At 40.4% G+C, this 22,381-nt stretch overlaps 1 protein-coding gene across 2 annotated transcripts; it reads right to left on the bottom strand.

Moving 5' to 3' along the window:
• Positions 1-12,207: 12,207 nt before the first annotated feature.
• LOC128355002 (acidic mammalian chitinase-like) lies at positions 12,208-15,313 on the bottom strand. Of its 2 annotated transcripts, XM_053315140.1 has the most exons (11): positions 15,113-15,137; positions 14,970-14,996; positions 14,647-14,854; positions 14,479-14,535; positions 14,017-14,182; positions 13,780-13,904; positions 13,562-13,685; positions 13,289-13,471; positions 13,079-13,195; positions 12,857-12,989; positions 12,208-12,449 (listed from the first exon to the last, which is right to left on the bottom strand). In XM_053315140.1, exons 1-11 carry the CDS (start codon positions 15,135-15,137, stop codon positions 12,208-12,210), a joined length of 1,407 nt encoding a protein of 468 aa, XP_053171115.1. The 2 variants fall into 2 exon arrangements, with proteins under 2 accessions (XP_053171115.1, XP_053171116.1); XM_053315141.1 differs by lacking the exons at positions 14,970-14,996; positions 15,113-15,137 and adding an exon at positions 15,305-15,313 and having other exon boundaries at positions 14,647-14,837.
• Between the last annotated feature and the right edge of the window lie 7,068 nt (positions 15,314-22,381).

Here is a 22,381-nt window from a genome sequence, read left to right as displayed (position 1 = left end):
TATTAATATCAGAAAGTAAACCATGAAATAAATACATGTGAGAAAATGTGCATTTGACAGTGACAAGTCCTGAAATGTTCTTTTTAGTGAAATAGAAGATACAGTAATAAATAAGTTAGTAGCTTGACAAGCAATTAATAAGTAAATAAATGAATGAATACATTTACAAGTAAAATTATGTTTTATTTAAAATAAATAACTTGTGTTTTTAAAATTAATTCAGTCATTTAAGCTCATCATGTATTAACGTTTTCCTTTAAATGGGTGTGAAATGTAAGTTCACATTTCAAAAGAAACTGAACAAAATCAATAATTATCACAATTTGTGATGTTTAATATGTGTTGACTGACTATCCAAAACTAATCAGATGCACACAAAGCTAGATCTATTTTGAACCAACTTTAGACAGCTTGAGACTCTCCTGCTCTAGTTTCAAGATTAACAGTTACAAGCACGTTATCACTCTGCTTTGTTGAACACTGGCCGTGACCATTGACCATCAAGATGTTCCAGAGCCAGCTGCTTATTTTTCTGAGATAATGTGGAGCCGCCGGTGCACTCCCGGTCACACAAGGTACACAGGGTGGACACAACAACAATGTAAACGTCTGTACAATATTAACTCCAGGATGTTGAGTTTACAATTATATGACGTGGGTAAAAGCAAGTCTGTAATCACCATAGCGATTGTGAATTAGTCTGAAACCTCTCAGTTCATCTTTGCTTTCCAAAAATTGTTATCAACAGGCACATACCTAAATGACGCTGGACACAATTGGATTGACCTCAAACCAATCAGACCAACGAAACTTTTTGGCGTATGTCTATCTTAGAATCTGGTATTCAGCTCTTATAATACTTGCACATTCCTCTGGTTCTCAGGCTAGGTATAAGCAGCACCTAGTGACAAACTTTTGACTTTTTAAATGAAACTGACTGGAGCCATGAATTAAAGACAATATTCACAACAATGTGTGATGCCTTATATGTTTTGATTCTGATTATACTATCACTATCAGCATGGAAAATATGTTGACTCAATTACATTTTCCTGTGTATCATATAGTACTGTATTTAAGTAGAGCTATATTATCTATATTAATCTATGGATTTCATTTGGTAAGTAATTAATTAATTATAATTTAGTCTACAAAATTATGAAAAAAAAATTGCTACCCGGTACATTCTTTTTCAACAAATTTCTGTCTGGTATTACCATATATATATATATATCATATAATAAGCATACATTGTATTGAACAGAGGTGGACAAAGTACACAACTTCACTACTTGAGTAAAAGTACAGATACTCATTGTCAAATATTACTCCAATACAAGTAAAAGTAGCTTAGTCAAAATATTACTTAAGTAAAAGTACTAAAGTATTTGCTTAAAAAATTACTTAAGTAAAAGTATTTTTAAAATATCTCAGGAAATACAGGAAAGTAGTTTTATTGTCATTATACAATACACTGATGTGATTCTGCTACAGACATGTTTATAGCTCAAAAATAAACACATTAAGGCAAGACTCAGCTACATTCAACAACAAATGAAATGTTTTCATATTGTACAGTAGTTATATTTCAACACACCTAACCCCTACCTTGGACTCTTTGAAACGAATTGTATAAAATACATGAACAGGAAGTCAACTTAATCATTCAACTGCACTGCAACAGTTGCCATATTTTTAAACCATTTAAAAATGGCAACTATGATACTACAAGCACATACGATTACGTTTAAAATTAACATTAGTAACATTAAGTACTTTTTCAGGTTTGAAGATGAGTTTTTGTAGTAAGTATAACAAACATTTAAACCGAAATGAATCAGTTTTTGTGACAAAAATGGGTTTGAGATAAGGCCACGGGTGCCTAGTGGGAGTTTCTCCAGTTTCTTCCTCCATTTCTTCATATGGCATGACGTAGTACAGGTACGGCAATACGACTAAGACAAACCATACGCAAATCAGCAGAAACAGTTTATTTTCTCAGAATTTTGCAACAAAAAAAATCTGACGTAAGCTCAAAAGTAGAGAGTAACGAGAGCATCAATAGAAATGTAGTGGAGTAAAAAGTACAATATTTGTCCTTCAAATGTAGGCTAGTGGAGTGAAAGTAAAAGTATCTCCCAAAAATAATACTCAAGTAAAGTACAGATACTCAAAAGCTGTACTTAAGTACAGTACTCAAGTAAATGTACTTTGTTACTGTCCACCACTGGTATTGAAGTGGCTTAAAGCAGCAGCAGGAGATACATTTGGAAACCTTTTTCAATTGAATGACTCATGCACACAACAGAGATGAATTACTGTAAAACAGAACATGTAAAACATGTCAAATCAGCAAACTCCCACTTTTAAATAATTTAAAAGTAATTAGAATGCATGAACAACCGTTCGAGATCATCTCTGACCAAGGCACACAATTTTAAGAGGGGAAAGGGAATTACGGGAAGCCTTTTCCAACCTGGCCCCTGACCCTACAAGCCGAACTTGCAAAGCAGCAAATCCACTTCCAGTTTAACCCGCCAAGCTCGCCCCACTACTACTTTGGGTAAGAGAGACCCGTACCCTCACGAATGCCCTTCATGTGACCCTGGGTGCCCAGTCAGTAACTGAGGAAGTGCTGAGCACAGTACTGGTGGAAACTGAGGGTATCCTGAATTCGAAGCCCCTTGGGTACACTTCTGCAGACATCTCCGATCCAGACCCCATCACTCCGAACATTCTCCTAATGGGGCAGCCAGACCCTTCCTTACCCCAGGTGGTGTATGCAGATACAGAGTTACTTGGCCGGCGTCAACTGTGGCCAGTTGGTAAGGTGGATCAAGTCTACCCTGGCAGCGTTGGACGGATTTGAGTAGCAGACGTGAGGACGAAAGACAGAACCTACACTCGGCCTGTCACACGTCTTGTTGAACTGCCTCCCCTCCCAGAAGCTACTAGTAACCCCCCTGATTAGTTACCCTTTCTCATGGACAAATTTATCTTAAAGTTCGTGTAAAGTAAGAATAAATATGTGTTCTGAGTTTGACATACCACAGAAAAAGTGTGTTGTTAACCACCCTGCCAAATTTGAATGATTAAAAAAATCGCCAAATATATGAAATTAGGCCTCAAAGTTGTGTAATAATCAGCCTCTGTCTCTGCTCCCAAACGCTGTGTTCGCTGAAACCCCCCCCCCCCCTACCAGGTGTCACCTGTCAATCAAAGTCATCACCTCTACTCAAAACATGGACGCTACTTCTGAGAGCTTTCTGCAGCTAGCTCAGTGGCTAACTCTGCAGCTAGCTCAGTTAACTGGCTAACTTTCTCTCCTGAGTTTCTCTCTGCCTCGACCGGTTGGGTTGAGACCCAACCGGTCGAGGCAGATGTCCGCCCACTTCTGAGTCTGGTTCTGCCTGAGGTTTCTTCCTGTTAAAAGGGAGTTTTTTCTCGCCACTGTTGCTCATGTGGGAATGTGGGGTCTTTTTAAAGTTAAAACCTGAAGAGTTTGTTTTAGAACCTGCTCTATGTGTTAAGTGCCTTGAGATAACTTTGTTGTGATTTGGCGCTATACAAATAAAGATTGATTGATTGATTGAACTGTAGATTGTAGTAGTAGTAGTGTTAGATGTAGTAACAATAATTGGCCACTACGCAGGTTAACCACTGAGGAGAGCGGACTCTCAGTCTTATATAGTAGGGGAGGGACCATGGTCACGCAGGCAGGCCACTACGTTAGAGAGTTTTTTGCAGGCTCAGACAATCAGGAAAAATGAGAGGCTGAGAAACAGTTTAAGACTTTATCTCCACAATTCAGTACTGCGTAGTTATCAACTTTTTCACATGTTTTTTGTAACCATTGTCCAACATGTTTTGTTGAGACTTTATTTGTTGGACAGACATTATTTCAGATGAATCCAGTTCACATGTTGAATAGGTTATAGACTGCATTTCATTTTATTTGGGAGTTACATTAAAGACTTCATTTCCCATGATGCTCTAGGAGCAAGAAGGTGGCCTAGCGTGATTACGTCAGGGGTTTTGTTTATGTTAGTCAGCCATGTTTGAACCTGAAAACTCGCACACGCTGTATGATTTCTCTTTTTCTTTATTTTACTATTACCAACTAAAGTACCTTAAAATGGAAGACAAACGTCTCGCTTCGTCATTCTTAGTTTGAAGATTAATTCTACAACATTTTGGTGCCGAAACCCGGGAAGCAGGAGATAATGGCCGACGAAGCTAGAGACACCGAGGAGCAGCAGTTACTGGACGATGTGGAACAACTTATTGAAAGGTCGAAAAGGAAGCGTCGAACAATACGGAGTTCCACAACAAGACTGTTGAATCAGATTGACGGTGAAGTATCAAAGAGAGACCCGGACATCGGCCGTGTGCGAGAGATGTTGGCCGTGTTGTCAGCAAAGGAGGACAGTTTGCGTGAGCTGGACCGCATAGCGGAGGAACACACTTCGCTGGAGGACGTGGAGGCGGAGATCGAAATCGCAGAGGATTACAGAGACCGCATTATCGGGATGAAGACGCGAGCTCACCAAGTGATCCGAGCACGTGAGACTGTGAATAAAGACGATCCCCGGCCTGCTCGGCTAAGTGATGTTAGCGCAAACACCGCTGGCTCTCAGCGCAGCAACCCGACCGTGAGACTGCCGAAGCTAATGATCGAGAAATTCAATGGAGACGTAAGTTTATGGCAGGAGTTTTGGAGTCAGTATGAGACTGCTATTCATAGCAATGATGCCCTTTGCAACAGAGAAAAGTTTACCTACCTGAAAACTTACCTTGCTGGAACGGCTGCAAAGGCAGTAGCAGGACTCACTCTGACAGACAGTAACTATGATGCTGCAGTTGCTATACTTCGAAGCAGATTTGGAAGGAAAGATCTTATTGTAAATGCCCACATGTCGAAGCTTCTGAATCTCACTCCTGTAAAGAAATCATCTGATGTCAGTGCACTGAGGCAGTTATATGATGACTGTGAAATTCAAATCAGAAGCCTAGAGTCACTGGGAGTGGTATCAGACACCTACGGAGGCATGTTATGCCCAATACTGCTCCAGATGTTACCAGAGGACATGGCTCTTGAGTACAGCCGTCAGAGAGGAGATCAGGATGAGTGGAAGGTGCCTGACGTGCTCAAATTTCTGCAAAAGGAGGTTCAGAGCAGAGAGAGAGCTTCGCAAATGATGAGATCATACAACCAGAGAGAGAACCAGTCTGCTCACAAAACATACAGCAAATCATATTCAACCAGTGACATGAAACTAAAGAAACCAAGCATGACATCTGCAGCTACACTACACACTGCCAACCAGAAGATACAAAACTGCCTGTTCTGTGATAGTGCTGAACATAAGTCTGAAATCTGTCCAGACCACCACGTGTCAGCACGTAAGGAAAAGCTGAAGAAGCTTGGCAGGTGCTTTGTGTGTTTGGGACCTAAACACATCGCAAGGTTCTGCAGGTCAAAGAGCATGTCATGTGCCACATGTGGAGGCAAGCATCATGTGGCCATTTGTGAAAAAACCGACGCATCCCCACCTGCTGTATCTGCCAACATGGACACTGTCATTTCCTCTGTAATTCCCCAAGCAGAAGAAGGCAAACCTGATATTGAGAACACTGTGCTGCTACAAACCGCCAAGGCATGGGTTGTAGGGCCCACCGGCAGGAAGGTGGTTCGCTGCTTGCTAGATGGAGGCAGCCAGGGGAGTTTTGTGCATGAGAATGTAGTGAGGGCGCTGCAGCTACCTGTTATTAGACAAGGGACACTTACCCTTCACACATTCGGCTCCTCTGCTCCTACAACGGTGAAGCGCAGCATAGTGAAGCTCAGCTTGGAGAATATCTGGGATAAACAGCAGAGAACTGAAATAGAGGCAGTTGTGACCCCCAAAGTTTGTACTGCACTGATGAAAGTCCCTGGTGAACATATACAGAGAGAAATGAATAAGAGAGGTCTCCAACTCGCAGACTTCGTTGGAGATGATGAACCTGAACTTTCTGTGCTAATTGGCTCAGATTACTACTGGCAGATAGTATCAGGCCGAGTAGAAAGACTGACAGAGAGCCTGGTAGCACTGGAGAGCACCTTTGGATGGACAGTGCAGGGCCCAGTAGCAGTGTCCAGCATGACAGAGACAACATGCATGCACATTCAGCTCAGCGAGGATGCACAGATTGACAAGCAGCTGCATGCATTCTGGGAGCTTGAGTCCCTGGGAATCACAAGTGAGAAGTCTGAGAGCTCAGATGATGTGGAAGCGTTGCAGCGGTTCGAGGAAACTTCCATCTTCAAGGATGGGCGTTACCAAGTGGAGTTGCCATGGAGACAAAACCACCCTCCACTTCAAGACAATTACCGCATCGCAAAAAAGAGACTGGAGAGTTTGAAAAGGAAACTACGAAAGGATGTCACACTCTACAGCAGATACAATGATGTTGTGGAGGACTACTTAAAACAAGGAATGGCTGAGGATGTGACAAGGGAGCGCACATCCTCACCAAGCAGTCAGACATATTACTTACCTCATCACGCTGTACTGAGGGAGGATAAGGTGACAACAAAATTGCGGGTCGTCTTTGATGCTTCATCCCACGAAGATGGAAGTCCCTCACTAAATGACTGTCTCTTAACAGGTCCCAATCTGAATCCAGATCTGATGAGTGTTTTGATTAAGTTTAGACTGCATGAAATTGCATACATGGCAGACATTAAGAAAGCATTTCTGCAGATTTCACTCTCAGAAAGAGACCGGGATGCTGTAAGATTTCTGTGGTTCACAGGCCCACCAACAGAAGAGAAGGACGAGAAGCTGCGCATTCTTAGGATGACACGAGTGGTGTTTGGAGCTTCATCAAGCCCATTCTTACTCGCAGCCACCATCAGGAAGCATTTGAGACAATATGAGCTTGAACACCCACAAGTGATAGACACCGTCAGCTCCTCACTTTATGTGGATGACTTTATTTCAAGTGCGAGTGAGGTGACAGAGGCACATGCAGTGACGACCACAGCCAAGAACATCATGTCTGCTGCAGGCATGGAGCTATGCAAATGGATGACGAACTCTCCTGAGCTGAAAGAAAAATGGCAGGAGAGCTCACTGGATTGCGCTGCACAGCTAGAAACACACGGGTCAGTGCTGAAGGTTCTGGGCTTGGTCTGGAGACCTGTCACCGATGATTTTGTGTTCGACCTCAGGGGGCTGCTTGATATTCTGAAAGAAAGAGAAAACACAAAACGAAGTGTTCTGCAGTCTTCTGCTCGCATTTTTGACCCTCTAGGATTTTTGACCCCTTTCACTATCAGGATAAAATGCTTGTTCCAGGAGATGTGGGAAAGAGGGCTTAGGTGGGATGAGGAACTGCCGCCTGATTTGACAAAGAAATGGCAACAGTGGTGCTCAGAGCTCCCCCAACTGCACCAGCTGTCAATCCCACGTTGGTACAAAACACACATGCAGCAGCAGGACAGTCAAAATTTAAGGCTACATGTGTTTTGTGACGCAAGTGAGAGGGCTTACAGTGCAGTTGCTTATCTCCAAGGAGAAACAAAGGATGGAAAGGTGACCATAAGCCTGGTTGCATCCAAGTCCAGAGTGGCTCCACTCAAAAGAATGACACTGCCACGCCTGGAGCTGATGGGAGCTGTAATAGCAGCGAGGCTTGGGAGCACCCTCATGAAAGCACTGCAGCTGGACAAGATACAACTCAGACTATGGACAGACTCAATGATAGTGCTACACTGGATTCGCAGTTCCGCTCATAGGTGGAAACAGTTTGTAGCAAATAGGGTGACAGAAATCCAGACTCTAACTGACCCACAGTCATGGTCTCACTGTAAAGGAAAAATGAATCCAGCTGACCTTCCCACCAGAGGACTAACGGTGCAGGACTTGAAGCAGAGCGCACTGTGGTGGAAAGGGCCTTGTGTTCTGATATCACCTGATCAGTCAGAGAGCACTCAGGAAGATGTTCAAGAAGATGAGGTAAAGTCTGAACTCAGATCCAAACACCAGATTGTTGTACCTTTTAAAACCTGTTCTATGTCTGGAGAAGTACAGTAAACTAAAAACAGTGCTCCGAGTGACAGCCTGGATAAAGAGGTTCATCACCAACACTCGCTCAAGCACAAAAATGAGTGGTGAACTGACAGCAGAAGAGCTGAATGAAGCAGGAAAACACTGGATAAAGGTGATTCAGAACCAGAGGTTCAGCTCAGAAATTGACCTGCTCAAGGCAGGAAAAGGCCCAAATTCTGACTCCAGAATCCGAGAGCTAAAACCATTTCTGGATGAAGATGAGCTGCTCAGTGTGGGAGGAAGGCTCCAGCATTCGGATCTCTCTTACAGAGAAAAGCACCCATGGATTTTGCCCAGCGATCACAGATTTACAGAAATGTTAGTGCAATATCAACATGAGAAGATAATGCATGCAGGGGTACGAGACACTTTAGTGCAGACGAGAGAGAAGTATTGGATTTTGAGAGCACGACAAGTAGTCAAGAAAGTGTTGTCAAGATGTGTGCTTTGTAAAAAATTCAAGGCAACGGCGGGACAACAGACTACTGCACCGCTACCGAAGGACAGAATAACAGAGTCACCGCCATTTGAGATCACGGGTGTGGACTTCGCAGGGCCACTCTATGTGAAGGCGCAGAACTCCATGACAAAATCCTACATAGCGCTGTTTACTTGCGCTGTAACCAGAGCAGTGCACTTGGAGCTGGTCTCAGACCTATCTACAGAGAACTTCCTGTTAGCACTAAAAAGATTCATCTCAAGAAGAGGATTATGCAAGGTGATCTACTCAGATAACGCTAAGACATTCAAGAGAGCTGATCAGGATCTAAAGGAGCTCTGGAAAGGCATCAAAGACCCACAGCTACGAGAGTTCTTCTCAGAGAAGGGCATCGTCTGGCGGTTCATCGCTGAAAGAGCAGCCTGGTGGGGGGGATTCTGGGAAAGGCTTGTAAGGTCAGTCAAAATTATTCTCAGGAAGGTGCTTGGCAGAGCTAGACTCAAATTTGAAGAAATGTGCACCATTCTGACTGAGGCAGAAGCCATCATAAACTCGAGGCCGCTCACTTATGTGCACAATGATGTGGATGAACCACAGCCGTTGACACCTGCCCACTTCTTGGTGGGTCAGAGACTGACTTGCTTACCTCCTAAGCCCTTTCCAGCTGATACTAACCATCCAACAGCAAACAAGGAGGAGATGACACGGAGGTGGCGTTACAGACAAAGACTTATGACTAACTTCTGGAACAGATGGCGGAGAGAATATTTATTGGACTTGAAGTCGGCCCATCGCTGTGACATCCCGCAGCCTTCTCTGCTGAAGGTGGGAGATGTTGTACTCATTGGAGAGGATAACACACCAAGGCAGAGCTGGAGGCTGGGAAGAATTCAAGAACTCTTTCCAGGGCGTGATGGCCTAGTAAGGTCATGTACAGTTCGAACCAGCTCAGGCACCCTTCTGAGGAGACCAATACAACTGTTATATTCTTTAGAAATTTAGATAAACTGTAGTTTATCGGGGGGGAGGATGTTGAGACTTTATTTGTTGGACAGACATTATTTCAGATGAATCCAGTTCACATGTTGAATAGGTTATAGACTGCATTTCATTTTATTTGGGAGTTACATTAAAGACTTCATTTCCCATGATGCTCTAGGAGCAAGAAGGTGGCCTAGCGTGATTACGTCAGGGGTTTTGTTTATGTTAGTCAGCCATGTTTGAACCTGAAAACTCGCACACGCTGTATGATTTCTCTTTTTCTTTATTTTACTATTACCAACTAAAGTACCTTAAAATGGAAGACAAACGTCTCGCTTCGTCATTCTTAGTTTGAAGATTAATTCTACAACATGTTTAGAAGTAAATCAATAAATTGACTTCACACAGACTTTAAATTTGGGGTGGCTGTACAAAAGTGTGACTAGGTCACTATAAGTGGTACTATCTCTTTATTGGTTAGTTCATAATACTCAGGCATAGTTCGGTCACGTATAGAGGGGCCTAATCTCACATGTTCTCCATAGGAGTCAGTTTGATTCTCCTATCGACAGAGTAACAGCTTGTATGCGTTTGTGAAGAATGTAAATTGAATTTCTTTATCATATGATGGATAATTTGTATTTCATATTTTCATTAGCATGTTAGCTTAGTATTACGAACTAAATTAGATTACCATCAAAGATGTCCATTTCCTCTGGTAATGGGTTAGCTGTGTGTTGCATGCAAGGCCTGTATGCTGGCAAGGGCCCCTATATTAATATGCTATTTCTGTAATGTTTCTGGTATATGCCTGTAATATTGCTGTAGTATTCCTGTAATACTCTGTTAATATTTTTGTGATATTTAGAGTTGTTCAGCCTAAATTGTGTTTCATTTTATTTCTTTCACCATAGCTTACATTATGTATCAGTTACTGTTACAAAGTACTGATATTCCATTCTGTTGTTATTGTATTTAGGCAACCATACAATGTACATACTCAGTGCCTACCTGGGCCTGCCTACCGTGTCCTTATCGACTCCCTACAGGTGATAGTCAAATCCTATATATCCTGATCCAGCCATCTACCTCATCGTTCACACAGTCCTTCACACACACACATATATATTGATATATATATATATTAGGGCTGTCAGCATTAACGCGTTAATCGCGAATAGATTAATGCAATTTTTTTTGATCGCATTTTAATTTTGCAAGCCTTTTTGTCCCTTCTACTCACCCGTAGACAGCTCCTCTAGCTGTAGCACTATGCTTTCAAGTGGCCTCCTGCAGTAAACCTACCGCGGTGATGGAAAGTAAGAGAGCTACTGGACTTTTGAACGGCTTGTTTAACTTTAAAAAACTTCGAGACGGTTCAGTTGACAAGTCAAAAGTAAAATGCAACCTGTGTCAAACGGAGTGCATCGAGTTTGAGTTAGCACCTCCACGCTAAACACCCAGGTGCAGCCAAGCGAGCCTCAGCTTCACCAAAGTACCATTTTGGAGTGTGGGAGTCGCAGCAGAGCCGTGATTGATTCCCAGTTAAGACACTCTGGTAAGACATGCTTTACATTATGGGCTTAAAACTGCCTTGAAATGTAAAATAACAGAATTTCAAAACGCGATTAATCGTGATTAACTATGGAAATTCTGCAATTAATCTCAATTTTAAAAATTAATCGTTTGACATCCCTAATAAATATATATATATATATATATGTATATATATATTTGTGTTGGTTTAATGTCATTTGAAATTACATTTGTACCATTTTTTACCAAAAAAGTACCTGAATATGTCAAATGGTGTAGCCACCAAATAATGAAATTACATATTTTATCCACCTACAGTGTATTTAAGTGTTTCTACATTTAAATTTTTAAAGCATTTTGTCAATATTGAGCAGGACATATCCTAAAAACAAACATTTTACCTAATTAACTGTGTGACATAGTGTTGAATTGCAAAAGTGGATTATTGAAGAAAGGGACACTGAAAATCAAATATGACAGTCAACAAGGTTCAGTGAACTTGGTTTCTTAGAAGTTTAGAAAAAGGAACATCTGACATTAGTGTTGATGCATCAGTTTAGTGATTTGTATCATATTTTGGTAGGGTAGCATTACACGGGGAAGAAGAAATTCACGTCATTGTTAGAGGTGAAAGTTCCAGTCATGAATCATAAAAGTATTCATGGCAGTGCATAATTAATAAAGTACTTCAATTAATCAATTTGTATAGTGCCAAATCACAACAAAGTCATCTCAAGGCACTTTACACGTAGAGCAGGTCTAAACCGTATAATTTTCAGAGACCCAACATTCCCACATTAACAAGCACTTGGCGACAGTGGCAAGAAAGAACTCCCTTTTAAAAGGGAGAAACCTCAGACAGAACCAGGCTCAAAGTGGGTGGCCATCTGCCTCGACCAGTTGGGGTAGAGAGGAGAGAGAGGAATGCTTCAGTTTGCAATCTGCACTGTATATTATATATTTCCTAAGAACAAGCATTGTAGCTATGCATGTATAATGACACCTTCACTGAGGTAAATGATTGTATACAGATTGGATACAAGAACATTTTTACAGTCTGTTTAATGACGGACATTTGCATTGGTTGTAATACACATTGTCTTTACTCATGCCTCATGCCTCATCGCTCATGCCTCGTGACTCATGGCTCATGGCTCATGGCCAGACGCAGCATTTGCAGCTGTCATTAAAGACAGATCCAGTTCCGCAGTGCCTCAAATGGGTGACGCCAGCAGCGCACATGTAGAAGGTGGACTTGTTGTCTGGGTTGGCGTACAGACCGTCAGGTTTGCCATTACAGAATCCGGGCCCTGGAGCATGGGTGGTGGTGGTGGTGGTTGGTTTGGTGGTGCTAGCACCAGGTTTGGGGGTGGTGGTAGGGGGAAGTGGGGGCAGCACTGAATGGTAAAGGGAGAGGAAATGTATATTACATTTGTGTATAACCTGACTATGACTAATCTTAACAGCACTGTACATGACTTTATTACTGCAACAGGTTCATTACAACCCTCTCAAGATCGTGTTATAAAAGAATTCCATTTTGAACATGCATGTATGCATTTTTTTCTGATAGTGCAGAATATAATTCATAATTGAATGAATTCTTAAAGATGATCTGGGATGATGAAAGTATTCATCAGTCAGTCTCTCATGGTCACAGCATATAACTGGACTTATATCATATGATGATACAAGATTCAACTTTTGGAAATATTCAAAAGAGTCCATGGGTAATAATTAGTATAATCACTACAGTCAGATAACTTTAATGAATAAATCTGTACAAAAAATGCTTTTGACATACCAATATTAAGAAGTTTGTTGAGATGATACATCAGAGGGTGTGGTCCCTCTCCACAGAATCGTCCAGCAAAGTCATCCAAATCGAGGGCCCACACAAAGGCACCGCCAAACTTCTGTTCCTTCAGGTATCGCACCTATAGGGACAAAAATGTATGGAATTTAGTATGAATACTTTGGATAGCCTGTCAGTGTGTTGAAAATATACAGCTGAAGTGCCACCAACCTTGGTCTCAAAGCTCTCCTTGTTATCAAATCCCACCCACTCATTGTTCTTAAAGGCATATGGAACTTTCTGGTCTTCAATCCAGTTGATGGTGGTGCCCTTCAGGAAGCCACAGATCTAGACAACAAACAATAAGTTCATGTAGCTTTACAATTTGCAATACATTCTACACATATGATTGTATGGGTTTACTCCATTACTAAATTGTACCTCATAGTAGGCCCAGAAGCCAGCTTCACGTGTGTATTTTCCAGCTGCTGCAGGGCCGTTAGCTGGGGCTCCAACACCAGTCTCTGATGATGTCATACGGAAAGTACGACCATAGGTAGCAAAACCCATCCTCAGCTTCTCCAGTGGGGTACCCTGGTCTCTCCAATACTTCATGGCAAAGTCCTAAAAAAATTGAGGGAAGAGGTGAAGTAGAATTCTGACAAAAAGTACTGCAGTTCATTTGTCTTTAAATGACTACTACTGTGTTCTTACGGTGTTAAAGTAGATGAGATCACCGGAGTCCTCAGAGCCGCGGTACAGAGGGCTGTTGTGTCCAGTGAACTGCTCCCAAGTTCCATGAAAATCATATGTCATCACATTGATGAAGTCCAGTTCTCTGAAGATAGGGAAAATGAGTTTGGTCATTTCAAAAAACCTTTGAAGAGCTCCAAGGTTCCTCTCTCAAGAGGAATTCAAGGCAACACACTCACTTGGCAATCTCAGCAATTTCATATGCGCCATCGATGGTTCCCTTTCCAGCAGCCACTGCAGCAGTCAGCATGAGCTGAGGCTTGCCGGTCTCCTTAGCTTCAGCTGCATAGGCAGCAACAAGTTCCTGCAAATGAAATAAAGTAAGAAAGAAGTACAACATGATGTACAGTGTAACAGAATAAACAGCAGTTTAGTAATTTTAGTTAAAAAGTAAACCAAGAGATATCAGCACCCACCCTGCAGAGCAGAGTGAACCTCGGTTTGTCCTCTGGGGGACTTCCACGAGCTCCAGGGTACTCCCAGTCCAGATCCAGACCATCAAATCCATGAGTCCTCAGGAATTTGATAGAAGACTGGATGAACCTCTGGCGGTTGGCTGGAGTGGACACCATGATGGAGAACCTGCGGGAGAGATTGAGATCTGTTATCACCTGTGTAGATCAGGAGTGATTGAGTACACTTTCCTTTGTTGTTGTATTTTCTGTTCATGTTCTTTGTTGGTGTTTTATGTGTCTGTGTTTGCAGTCCTTGTAGTACTTCTGTCTACAACAAATTTCCCACAAGAGACAATACATTTTTCTTGATCCTTATTTAGCCAGATTTTTGTCACAGTTCAGAATGTGACTGATGGGACATTGGTGACTTTATTTGGTAAAGACAAGTTAAACATGCATAGTTATGGTGTAAAATGTACTGACTGTTTTGAACCGAAGTTCCATCCACCAACAGCCAGCAGAGTCTTCAGATGAGGATTCCTGGAAACAGCAGAGACAGTAGATTTGGACAATGTCATATTACCATCACGCAAACATTTACTCTACTACAGGCTCCATGGATACAAGGGTGCCTCAATACTGGCCACTTACTTGCTTTTCAGGCTATTGAAAGACTTGTACAGGACATCATCATTCCATTCATAGGGTGTCAGCTCATTGTTACTGTTGAGGATGGAGAAGGCATAGATCAGGGTGGTACAGATGAAGGGGTCCACATTCTGTGGCAGGAACTTGCCCTCTCCAGGTCTGTACTGGGACCAGTTGGTGAAATAGCATATCATCTCATGGTCGGCAGTTGCTGTGTAGGGAGTAAAGGAATAGTAACAAAAGCAATGATTCCAGTGATACAGTACAAGTGCAAAGACAAATTAAATTATGCTATTTGGTATGATCCAAATAGTATCACAACTTACCCAGCTGGCAGAGCACCAGGCATAATCCTAAGAAATATGAAAAAGTATGAGTCAAAGAAGCGAAAATCACATAAAACGGTCAAATTGCTGAAAAAACAATAAGATAAATATTAAGATATAATTCAAATAAATTCTCATAATACCTGCAAGGATGGTAAGCTTGGTCATCTTCGTCTCAGTTCTCACAACTTCACGATATAACTGTAAAACAAAAAGTGACACAGGGTCAATGATAGAGGCAACAAAAGAAAGCAAAGCTATCCACACAAGAACCACAGTGATCAGACCAGGTACAATAAATAACTATACTATCAAGACAAGTTGTTTAGACTCACCTTGGGACTGGGTGACAAAGCTTAATAACGAGGTTTCAGCCTTTTATACCATCGACTGCAAAGAGAGGAGGAGTTGTCCCAGCCTGTGATACATTGGGATTTATATACATATTGATAAGATCCTGCAAAGTTTGAACTACGTGTATACAATAATAATTTACTCAGCACAACACTCTGTTCTCAGCCTGCACACAACTCATGACCCGGTGTAATTTAGGTCAATGATCATATAATTTATTACATGATTCATCAGCTAAAACTTCTTTTATTAGCTTTAAATTCAGTCAATTTTAAATATATTTACAACCATTTATTAGTTTGATGAAACATTAGTTTCTTATTACTGGAAATAAATTGCTTACTGTAATATGGTCACTGGACAAAGATTATCTTTGATCAACTTATTGATCATAAAGTGTAATATAAATAAGTTTTTCTCTGGGATCCTGTTTTTACATATAGCATGTTCAGAGTATTAATATTAAAAAGTGAACAATTAAATGAATACATGTGAGAAAATGTGCATTTGACAGTGACAACTCCTGAAATGTTCTTTTTATTGAAATAGAAGATACAGTAATAAGATGGTAAAATGGATTAAAAGCAGAAAAAACGAATGTGTGCAAGTTAGTCATACATTTATTTTCACATTTGTAACCCCTTTAAATTTGACTAAACTATATGGAAACAAAAAAAGTAGTATAACATCATGGGCCCATTTCTGTGTTTGAACTGATGTTTATGTTTTTATATGTACCACCTGCACATTCTTGGAGCTTATCTTAAAAAAAAAAATTAAAAATCGAATTAAAACTTCTATCCTGAGAGATAAAGATGGTTACTGCTGTAATACAGTAGCAGTTTCAATCACTCATTGCTTCAGGTTATTGGTGTGTTCAGACACAATGCAAAGTCAGTTTTTTGTGTGGTGTGTGAATGCAAAGATTGAAGTAGACTGCCCCAGGCCACATGAATTTGCATCAGTGTGAGTTGAAAATATTTCAGCGTATCACAGGGCTTTATGAATGTATTTCATGTGCTGAGAGGAGAGGGGAAAAGGACAGAGACTGGAGGGAAAGAACAGAAAGAACCAGAGTCTCTGGTGAGTTCTGGGTTTAGTCAGAAGCTGAACTGAACACAAACACACAGAAACTCTCCTACGGTCGGTTCCTGCTGTTGTTAGCTAGCCTACATCTTATGTATTACAGTTTATTTTGGCTGTGTTATGGAAATTAAACACATACAATCCAGATGCCATATGAATGAACTGATGTGAGTAACACAACTTGAAAATTCACTCTTCATTCTGTCTGACCACAGCTTTAAAATTCCAACAGCCTTCTATTTCCTGGTTTCTTATTTCTAGTGTTTTTCCTATTGTAATTAAAACACTTTCCTTTGAATGATTGCCTATTCAAACAATTTAATAGTCAGTCATTCATTGGTAATGGTAATGAGCAGACAGAGGAGGTATAGGTATAAAATTTGCTCAGTTCTTTTAGTTTAATGCAGATTGTTCTGGGCACTGAATTTTAAATGGTCTCCAAAGCAGAGAAATCTCTCTCTAAGATAACTGACTGACACAACATTGGCATGGGGTCACACAGTACAGCAGCGTCACCTTGCCAGACTGCAGAAGAGCCTGTTGCCTCACAGATGAAACACAGAGACTGAGGTCCTCTAGCATTCACATTTAGAGGGCAAAGCTCTCCCACACTCTGACTGAGTGAATGCAGTTTGCAGTTTCCAATCTGTCCATTAACCTGTCCTGTAGTCTCCACTCCTACATCTTTCCAATCCCTACACTCTGCTCTCTCAACCTTCAATAAAATCTCAAAAGAAAACAACCACCAAGAAGAGTAACTGTAATGCTATTTCTATTTGGGTATGTGTCCCTTCAAAAATCAGCAAAAATTGAGCCTAGATTATTTATCCAAAACAATTAGTAATGTGAGTATTTGTAATAGTATTAATCTCGACAGAGCAATGATCTGAAGATGATTTATTGCTCCCGATTTCTAGTTCCAAGCTGTTTATTAGGTGCTGAAGGGCATGTGAGATTGCCAAATATGAGGTCACACATTCTGACAGGTGATCAGGGAAATACTGGTTTCATCTTTGGCAATGCAACAAATAACACAATGTGCCACGAAGACACAAATGAGTTCACACAGTGCTGATTAAGCCTATCACTGCCAGTAAATCTCTCTGTATTTTACACAATAACATTTTTTTTAATCTGGTGTCTGTGGCTGTTTTTCCACATTGGTGCAGCAGTAGTGATGATTTTTGCTTGCTCCTAAAGTTGGATATTTGGGTTTGCAGAATGATGTATGTGCAGAGTTGGACACTAGAAACTGTTTTCACTTTCATCTGCTGAAAGTGGAACGTTTCTCTCCGCATTAAAAATCAGATTTTTATGGTTAGGCCGACAAGCATGATTTGTGACTTCACGACTAGTTTGGAAGACCAGTCCAGTATGCAACTTACACAAGTATGATAGGGAAACCAGAAGGCTCCAATGCACAAACACAGAGAATGGACATTACAGTCAAGAAAGAGACATCTTGCATCCAACTGTTAAACATATGTAATTTAATCTTTCTGCATATTTATAGGTTCTGACAATTTTAATGAGGGAGGAGTAGACACAACGTTATGAATTTTAAAATAGTCATTATACTTTTTTAACACATTTCTGAAAAAGTATCTTTAACATTAGCACTTACGTACTTAGGAAACTGCATTGTTTATCTCGCTGTCTTCTTTCTCACCTTCATTGCTGTCAGTGGAATAGTATAACCCAACAGCAGGAATGTGTATCGTACCACCTGCGTGCTGCTGCATGACAAGGGCGTACAAAAAAGATAGGAGGGCCATTTATCCAAATAAGTGGCCTGACTCTGTGGTAGGTTAAATAGGCTAAATACCCAGTTGTCTTGCTAACACTATGGAGAGTGAACTGTAAAGCTGAGCCAGACTTCCAACAGTTGAGAAAGTAAACATTTTATACCGAGTTAGGGCAGACCAGTTAAAAAAAAACTTATTAAAATCTGATTTTATGAATCCAATATAAGTTGATAAATATGAGTTGGCCATCCACCAAAGAAGCCTGAACCTCCTCTTGTCCTCTGCGGGGGACTTCTATGAGATCCAAGGTACATCCAGTTCAGAGGTGGATCATCAAATTCTGGAAGACTGGATGAAATTCTAGTGGTTGGCTGGAGTGGACACCCTGATAAAGAACCTTGGGAAATGTGTTTAATGTTAAGAAAGCACTTAGTAATATTATTCTACAATTCACAGCTAATAATCTGAAAATGTACTTGCAAAAAACAAAAGTTAGATTTATTTAATATGACTGTTTTCATCTAAATGAATGCCCTTTATCATTCTCTGATTTTAACAAAGCATTAAGTACACAATCAAAATTTGAGTGGTTATAAAGAAGCACACCTTTGTTAAACAAAGCATAAATACTCACTGAGTTGATCCAAAGTTCATCAACCAGTATGGTCTTCAGATCAGCTTCCTGGAAAACACATGTAGTTGTTAACAAATACTTGTTTATCATAAAAAAAATATATATGCATATTGCTGAATGGGGATTTTAAAATGTCATGTTTCAATTTTAATCACAAGCTTCAGGAGCTGAAATTCTTACTTATTCTTCAGGTCATTGAAGGTGTTGCACAAGGTCTAATCATTCCCTTCATATGTAAGCAAATCTTTTCTCTTTTTTTTTTGTTTTTTTAACAAATATGTTTATTATGATTTTCCATACACTACAAACAGTGGCCAACATTGCCCTCATATTAACCTCAGATGGATATTTAGCATATGTCCTTTCAAGATTGGACAGTTCACCCTCTAATTTCCTTTGGGCTTCCAGAGATTTGTCGGATGTCTTTCAGTCATCTAGCTGTATCCATCACACGCTGGCGGTCGCTGAAGTTATGAAACCTTACAATCATGGCACGAGGAAGCCCGGTCTCAGGAGCCTGTGTGCCCTCTCCAGCTTGACGCGTCCCACTTTGGTGTCGAGCTGCAGGATCTGGGGTATCCATGTCTCCATGAACTTTGTTGCATTCGTCCCCTCCAGCTTCTCAGGCAGACCTATAGGCCTAACGCCTAGGTTTTTGCGTCGGCCTCTGTTTTCATAATCATGAAGGCGCTCCGTTAACTCGTTAGCCGTCTTTTCCAGAGCTAGCAGGTGTTTTTCAGCATCAGCCGAAGTGTTTTCCACCACCAGGATCCTCTGCTCCGCTTCGCCGACACGTTCGGTGACTTTTCTCAAACTCTGGGAAATGTTGGTTTTGATGTAAAGTGCCATCTTCTCCAACTTTTCATCCATCATAAGAGCAATATTTGCCATCATTACTTCCAAAGCTTTGTTCAAGCTCAAGTCTGTTTCCGTGCTAACACACGGAGGGCTAGCTTCAGCTGCTAGCATAGCATCGTCGACAGGAGGAGAGGCTGCTGGTGCATCTATCTTCCTAACAGTGTTTTTTGGAGGCATTTTGCCGGCAGCTTTGCTTCACAATTGATCCAGGAACATCACCCGGAGCAAATATTCCGCTTTGCATAAGTTTAAATGCCAGTAAAAATGATTAAACAGGATAGTGTGCCAGAGCTCCGACAAAACGCAGCTACCCAGGTGCTTGCATAACTAGAAGTTCCTCATTTCTGTTTTTGATAATGGAGTAATAATAGATGAGGTGGGTGCACAGGGAGCATGTATTTGTTAGTCTCTGGTCTGTACTGAGACCAGTTGGTGAGTTGGTAGCAGACCATCTGCTCGTAGTAGTTAGAACTCATTATCAAATGTTCAGGCATTATCAGGACTTTACTGTAGCTCAGGCATTCTGTGTACAACCATCAGAGTGCAGTTGAATAATAAAAGTGATTATGGGTGTAATTCACCTAGTTGGTACACCAGCACACACAAGCATGAAGAAGGAGAAACATAAGAGATAGCTTTACATTGTGAACAGGATAGCATTACCTGCTAGAACAGGTCATTTCAAAGCTCACTTTTATCTCTGTTTCCTAAAGTACACTAAAAACAGTCTAGCTAATTAGACAATAGACATTGGTGGTGACTGTTCAATCAAACAAGGTTATGTTAGCTATAAAGATTTCATGTTTAAATTGAACTAATAACTGATTCGCATTGTTTCAGCAATTCATAAGAGAGCCAATAACATAAATTGGACCTGTATCATGTTCTTGAAAACAGAATTTTACTTGAATGATTAATATCTTTAACTTCAGTTTGTGGACTCTCCAGGAGGATGGCACACTTAAGAGTAATTACTGTCTACAGAAAAGTAGGCTAATAGTGCTGATTTCCCAGTACAAGCTTACTTTGTACAAGTTTTCCAGCCTAATACAAACATTACAGCACTGTGGAGGAGGGGAATATCAGTCATCAGTCATATCATCAAAGGAAGCAGTAATGACATGAAATGTACAGAGTACAAAAAGGGATAAGATAAGTTACACCAGACCTTAACTTGCATGGAGATAAGCTATTGTATTTGGTATAAACAAAATGGCATATTACTGAAGAAACATAGATATGGGACTCAATTTAGGTCATGGCATGACTGAGTAAAGCTTCTTGCCACTGTTCACTCCAGCAGAAAATGCACTTTCTGGAACAATTTAAACTGTAGATTTAAATTGTAAAAAAGGAAAATACTCAACACTGTCCGCAAACCACATGCTATGTTTGCTATGTTTTCATCTTCAATTGTTAGCAGGTGTCACTGATTATCACCATGGAAATAAAGTTCAACAAGGATATTATTTCCTCACACTGTTTTCGGAACAAAACATTTACATATTGTTGATATGGAGAACATTTCTCTACACACTCACTTTTAACAGCTGCCTGCTGCTGGAAACAAAGTGCTAAAATCTGTGATTTAACATTGCCTTATTTTGTTATTAGATATGATTTTTTTCTGATTATGAAATTCTGATGGTTCTTTGTAGCTTCTCTGGGTAGTATGTTATAGATGGGTATAGGTCTTGTTTTAAGTACCAAACCTGGCAACCTTACATGACAATATGACTTCTGAAAGCTGCACACAGTCACTGTATCCAACTGTTTCACTCTGCTTTCAGTCTTTATGCTCATCTTTTCTTAAAACATACTTTTTGGAGAGCTTTTCAAAAATTGATTTGATTTTATTCACTGCCTGAAATGCTGATTTTCATAGACTTATGGATTTTATGAATCTTACTGATTGCTCTTTTGCTGGTGATACTGTAGTTTGTTTTATCAACTGCTCTGATTGGCCTGTATTTGCACTGCATTCATGATTATGATTTGCTTGTTTTAATTCTGCTGCTATGTATGACCTGCTGCTTTTTATTTCATACCTAGTGTGAAGCGCTTCGTAACTTGCGTTTAGAAAAGTGCTCTACTAACAAATATGGCGATGATGATGATGATTATTATAAGCAAGGCTAACCAGGTCATGCACTTTACTCACAGAAATGAGACTGATTCTATCACTTTTAGAAAAAAAGCATATAAACCAGTTTGTTTAAATGTTAAACACTTCTAACACGTCTTCTTCTCCCAAGCCATGAACAAAAATTGAACTGTGCAAGGACAATTAATAGGCCATAAAAATCCATTGTACATGAATTGGCTGAACTTTAAAGGTCGGAGCTTACGTATATATTACTTTATCTCTGTTTTGTTGTCAGAATTTGAAGAACATTGAACCTATCAGTTTGGAAACCTTGCTATTATTAATTAATCATGGTGCAGTAAATGATTAATCCTTTGATTGATAACATGGTTATATAACTCACATTTACGTATGTGGTGACTTGGATGTGACAGCGTGTATTTAAAAAAAATGTTTTATTGACAACAACCATAAAGGTCCTGGAAGTCAGCTCATCTATGACAGAAGAAAAGATCCTGTGTGGTAGTTGATCTGCCACATAAACACTTTTTGTGCCACATGGCAGGAACGTTTATTCTTCTGATGTTTGAAGATGATGGTTGGATCAAGTGAGCAACTATTGATTTGACTACCAACAAAACACTGTGTG

The sequence above is a fragment of the Scomber japonicus genome, chromosome 3 (genome assembly GCF_027409825.1).
Source record: "Scomber japonicus isolate fScoJap1 chromosome 3, fScoJap1.pri, whole genome shotgun sequence".
Taxonomy (NCBI): Eukaryota; Metazoa; Chordata; class Actinopteri; order Scombriformes; family Scombridae; genus Scomber; species Scomber japonicus.
Note: the sequence above shows the minus strand (reverse complement) of the source record. Positions and strands in the feature narration are given on the sequence as shown.